The sequence below is a fragment of the Spinacia oleracea genome, unplaced genomic scaffold (assembly GCF_020520425.1).
Source record: "Spinacia oleracea cultivar Varoflay unplaced genomic scaffold, BTI_SOV_V1 SOVchr0_033, whole genome shotgun sequence".
Taxonomy (NCBI): Eukaryota; Viridiplantae; Streptophyta; class Magnoliopsida; order Caryophyllales; family Amaranthaceae; genus Spinacia; species Spinacia oleracea.
In genome coordinates this window covers 86,547-92,022 of record NW_026614361.1, presented here as the reverse complement: position 1 = coordinate 92,022, position 5,476 = coordinate 86,547, and the positions used below count along the sequence as shown (strand labels likewise).

Below are 5,476 nucleotides of genomic sequence, written 5' to 3'. Positions count from 1 at the left end.
ATTGAGTGATCATGTATCCCCTTTGGTAAATTGGTGATGAGGTAATTAATCATTTAGAATTGCTTATGTTCAATGATGAAATGGTTGTCTAAATCGAATATTGCTTCTGTTGACGCATCGGCGTCTAAATGGGATGATTTTCCATCTGAAAATGATGTGATATGCATTCATCCCATTTGGATGCCGATGTGTTTAGAGTTGTGATTTTGTATGTCCTGAGTTTCCTGAACTTTAAGTATCCTCTATCAAAATGGAGTGATTTTCCTTTCCCATTTGTTTGACTTAGTCACTTACTCCATTTGGTAGAAGGATATTAAAGTCATAGGATTCAATGATGATAAAGAACTAAAAACTGAGAACAACACCAATATTAAAGTCACATCCTTTGACTTGTGCATGCTGCCTTTTAATTACTAATTACTAATTACTCCCTCCGTTTCTTTTTTATGTTCCTGTTTGGAGTTGTGGGTGGAAATTAAGAAACTAATTACTTTAACATGATTTGTTTTGGCTTTCCGATCTTTTGCCAGTTTTAATGTCTTGGGCAACAATGAAATTGAATTCATGTCTTGTTTACTTAGTTGCTAGTTGTCCCCTTTAGACCCAAAATAACATGTTTTGTGTGATCAATGATGAGTCATCATGTGCTGAGACTCAAACCCTTTCTTCCATTAACACTCATGCGCCATTAGCATCAATGATGCTTTTCAGGAGCTAAGTATTAGTGGTTGGGGTTTGTGTCAGGGATGCTTGGGGACATTCTGAGATCTTTGTGTGTTGTTTGTTTCTAAACATGTCCCCTGTGCATTGTTGTTGCTGCCTTTTTCTTGTTACCTTTTCCCTTGTTCTTGCTGCCTTTTTCTTGTGTTGCCTTGGTTATGTTATGTTATAAAGTTATGTTATGTTTGATCTTTTTTGTTATGTTGGTTATATTTGTGTTGCCTTGGTTATGTTCTGTTATAAAAGTCAGAACAAGGATATTTGTGTTGCCTTTTTCCTTGTTCTTGCTGCCTTTTTCTTGTCTTGCCTTGGTTATGTTATGTTATAAATTAAAAAACAACATTCTCATTAATAACATTGATTCCATTCATTGAATTTTCCAAAATGATTGACACTTACAAAATGTTTTGCCTACATGTAATGCTTACATTCAAGCCCACAAAAGTGACATTTTAAATATTCGTGTTACTTTCAAAACATGTCCCCAAAACACAAAAAGTTACCTATCTTTTTCCCCTTGCTTCATTGATTTGCTTTCCATTCATCATAGAGTTGTGTGCACTCATTCACTGCCCATATTGGTGCCTTCACTTGTTCTGGTAGATTGCCTTCATCCTCTAAAATTTTTTTCTTGTTGTGTGGAAGTTGGTAGTTATTGTCTCCCTTGTGTTTTAGAATTTCATTTCCCACATATTGGAGTGTCATCCACACATTAGACAATGTCTTTGGATGAAGTTCTTTGTAAGCGTCAATCACTGCTCCACTTAAATCTTCCACTGTCTTTGGCATTTTCTTATGCATGAGTGATTGTATTGACCTAAAAAATCCCAAATCCAATATGTTACAATCTGGACTGTTTGCTGGTTGTTGAGTTAATACAAAAGTAAACCCATCTTGTTTGTAGTGTTGTTGCCACTCTGGATCAGATTGCAATATGTGTGCTTTTGCGTTGTCTTGAATTATGTATATCACCTTTTCCCCGACATGAGGTGGCCATTTCTCTTTGATTGCTGGAATTAACATGTTGATCATCATGGCCCTTGTTGCTATTTGATTCACTGACTTCACTGGCTTGGTTTCTAGTGTCCCCTTCACTCTGTTCTTTGATGTTCTTTTAGCTGCAACTGAATTTGTGAATGGAAAAATACCCAATTTTCCATCAAACTCACAATTCCCATCATCACCCATCTTGGCCTTGCCACTGCTGCCATGAACATAAACTTAGGGATTTTTGTTCTTGACTTTCCAATTCTGTGTGGCTTTGGTTCATTGTTTGCAAGATATACTCTTTGACTTTTCTGTGTTAGGTAAAACCATTTTTCATCTATGTGAACGAAGTCAAACATGCCATAATATGTTGGGTCATGTGGTATTGAGTAATCCATAATTAATCTAAGTACCCATCTCATTCTTGTCATCTTGCAAGTTTCTGAAATGCCGGGACATAAGGGACTTGAGTGAGCCTTTAACACCTTTCTCTTGATTATTCTCCAAACTGTTGACGGGCTCAAATTAAGCATCCTTGCAAGATCTATAATACATGTTCTGTCCCCCATTGCAATCGCTACAATTTGTTCATATGGTACTTCTTTTCTTTTTCTGCCACATTTGTGGAAGTTGGTGGACATATCATATGTTTGCATTGCTTCCTGCTGTCTCCTAGCCTTGTTCCATATTTTTCCGATTGTTCTTGGAGTGTAATCATACTTGATTGCTGCCTCTGTGATTGTCCCCTTAATGAGTTTCTCTAAACCTGGTTTTTTCCTACGAAGCAGGAAAATCAAAATTTCCAACTTCAATCCAACAGTTAACCTTTGCTTCCCCGGCTTATGATGAACAATGTTAATTGGAGTTGATGTTTGATGGTATGGAGGTGTTTCTGACTCATCTATTTGAGGGGTGTTTAAATCAAATAAATATGGAACAACCTGTGAGTTTGCTGAATTTGCTGATGCTGTCTCATCTTCATTTGGAAAGTCTTGTGCCAGTTCATTTAAATCTGGTACTTGCTGAAATTGCTCCATGTCCCCGTATTGATGAGCATTTAAGGGCACTGCATCAGTTTCAACAGCAACTCCTTCGTCCCCCGAGTCAGAATCCGTGCTGGAACCATCACCTTCATCGTCTGAAAATCCGAGGAATTCATCTTCCTCTTGATCTGAAACCATGGTATTTTTTTTTTGGAAGCCAAGTTATGTCAGAGATTGAGGTTGGAAGTTTTGTCAAGTTGTATTTATGTTTGCAAAACAAGAAGTCTTTTATATGTGTACTCTGTTTTTTTAGTTGGAGGGAAATCCTAATTTTCATTTTGGAGGGAAATTTCCCTCAAATTTTTTGGTGGAAAAAATGATGAAACTGATCCATGTGTTTGAGAACACAGACTTCTCATTGGTCCGTTTTTTGTGTTGAGGTCCCCAACTCAACAAAAGTGGTCCCTTTTGTAACAGATTTTCTGATTTTCCCTTTAATTAAATAAAATATCTCAATTATCCTTATTTGTTTAATGTTTTCTCTCTCCTTACTTTATTCACAAATACCAATCTCTTACACCCAATCATTACTCTTACCCCCAATCATTAAAAGATTCCAGTTTCTTAATTTCCACCCACAACTCCAAACAGGAACATCAAAAAGAAACGGAGGGAGTAATATGTTCCACTATAAAGGAATAGTAATAACGATACTTATATATGAGTTTGGAGAATTATTCAATTCGAATAATTGAAAGCTTGTATTTTCATCCTTACAAGAAACCATATTAATTGGTTCCTCGTGTTAAATAATATGTAAATGCATAGATTTCACAAGAACGGTTTAAACTTAACAAATCATATGATTTTGAATAATAGATACACAAGCTAAATATTAAATAGATTCGGTTTTTTTTTGTAAAAAATAACTTACTGGAAACCACAAAACACTGTTGTAAATGATTTTGAGTATGGTTTTGAATAATATATATATATATATATATATATAAATACAAGCTAAATAATAATAGATTCTAAATAAATAGAAATTTCTATTTTCTTATAAAGAGATAAATTTTAAATCATGTGCAACTATTTATTTCTCAACGAAAATATTATTTCAGAACTAATATTGTAATATGTTTCATTATAAAGGAATAGTAATAACAATACTAATATATGAGTTTGGAGAACTATTCAATTCGAATAATTGAAAGCTTGTATTTTCACACTTACAAGAAACCATATTGGTTGTTTTCATGACTTGCAATCAATGATCTGCTTCAACTTCCAAACTTGATAATGCGGCCATCAATGACTGTAGTATGTTGCTACAACAACGCTTCCATATCTCTGGGGGTTTTACGAACAAAGCGATATTATTTACCAAGTTAATTGATTGTTGTGAGTTTGATGATGTTTGTGAGATTAACAATAATAAGAGGAGTTGATCGTTTAACATTCTTGGGAATTGTGTTTGATGTCATTGGTACTGATTGAAGGGATTAGAAAGGAAGAATAGGAAGAAAAAAAAAAGGTTTTGGATTAGTCCATCATGAGAGAGCGCAATTAAGCTTGTCTGATATATTATGTCCAACTACTTGTTTCCTCAAGAAAAGACGTTTTTCATACTACTATTGTGGAATGATGTTATACTATAAAGGAATAGCTAGTAAGAACAATACAAACATACTAGCTTGTAACAATTGTGATAAAATGCGTATATATTAGACGAACTTCGAATTAAATTCGATAAATTGAATATTAGTATAGAATAAATTTGGCTCCACGTATTTCATGTTATATAAATAGATTTTATAAGAAAGGTCGAAACACAAATCACATGAGCATTAATAACAGAAACACAAGCTTAATAACAATGAAATGGATTAAAGTTTCTTCTATTAAAGAACATCTTACTGCATGATTTCAAATATGGTTGTTCTGTATTTAAACCCTATTTATTTCCATATACATAGTCATCTATCATTTAATGAGTAAATAGACAATCTTGTTTTCTTAAATATTCGAGATAAAACTTAAATTATGTGCAACTACTTGTTTCTCCACGAAAAGATGTTTGCCATGCCACTATTGGAATGATGTTATACTATAAAGGAATAGTAAGAACAATACCAACCTACGATCTTTGTGATTAAATGCGAATATATGAGGCGAACTTCGCATTAGATTAGATAAATAGAATATTAGTATAGAATAGATTAAGCCATGGCGCTCCTTGTATTTCATGTTATAAATGGATTTCAAAATAAAGGTCGAAACACAACAAATCACATGAGTTTGAATAGTAGAAACACGCGCTTAATAACAATAAAATGGATCAAGTTTCTTCGTATAAAAACAACTTACTGCATGGAATTCAAAGCTGGTTGTTCTGTCTATAACTGGTTTAAAATCATTATACGGAGTTATCTATCATTTATAGAGTAAATAGACACACTTTTTGTTAAATATTCGAGATGAAACTTTAATTACGTGCAACTACTTGTTTCTCAATGAAAGGATTCTTAATTTTCATACTAGTATTGGAATGATGTTATACTATAAAGAAATAGTAAGAAAAATACCAACATATGAGCTTGTAACAATTGTGATATAATACGAATATATGAGGTGAACTTTCCGTTTAATTCGATAAAGTTAATATTAGTATAGAATTGATTTGGCTCCTCGTATTTCATGTTATATAAATGGATTAAGAAAATACAGGTGGAAACACAACAAATCACATGACTTTGAATAATAGAAACATAAACTTAATAACA

At 33.3% G+C, this 5,476-nt stretch overlaps 1 protein-coding gene across 1 annotated transcript; it reads right to left on the bottom strand.

Annotated features, from left to right (window-relative positions):
- Positions 1-1,242: 1,242 nt before the first annotated feature.
- On the bottom strand, positions 1,243-2,888 carry LOC130465005 (uncharacterized). The gene is made up of 2 exons (XM_056834092.1): positions 2,035-2,888; positions 1,243-1,924 (listed from the first exon to the last, which is right to left on the bottom strand). Exons 1-2 carry the CDS (start codon positions 2,886-2,888, stop codon positions 1,243-1,245), a joined length of 1,536 nt encoding a protein of 511 aa, XP_056690070.1.
- Positions 2,889-5,476: the final 2,588 nt, after the last annotated feature.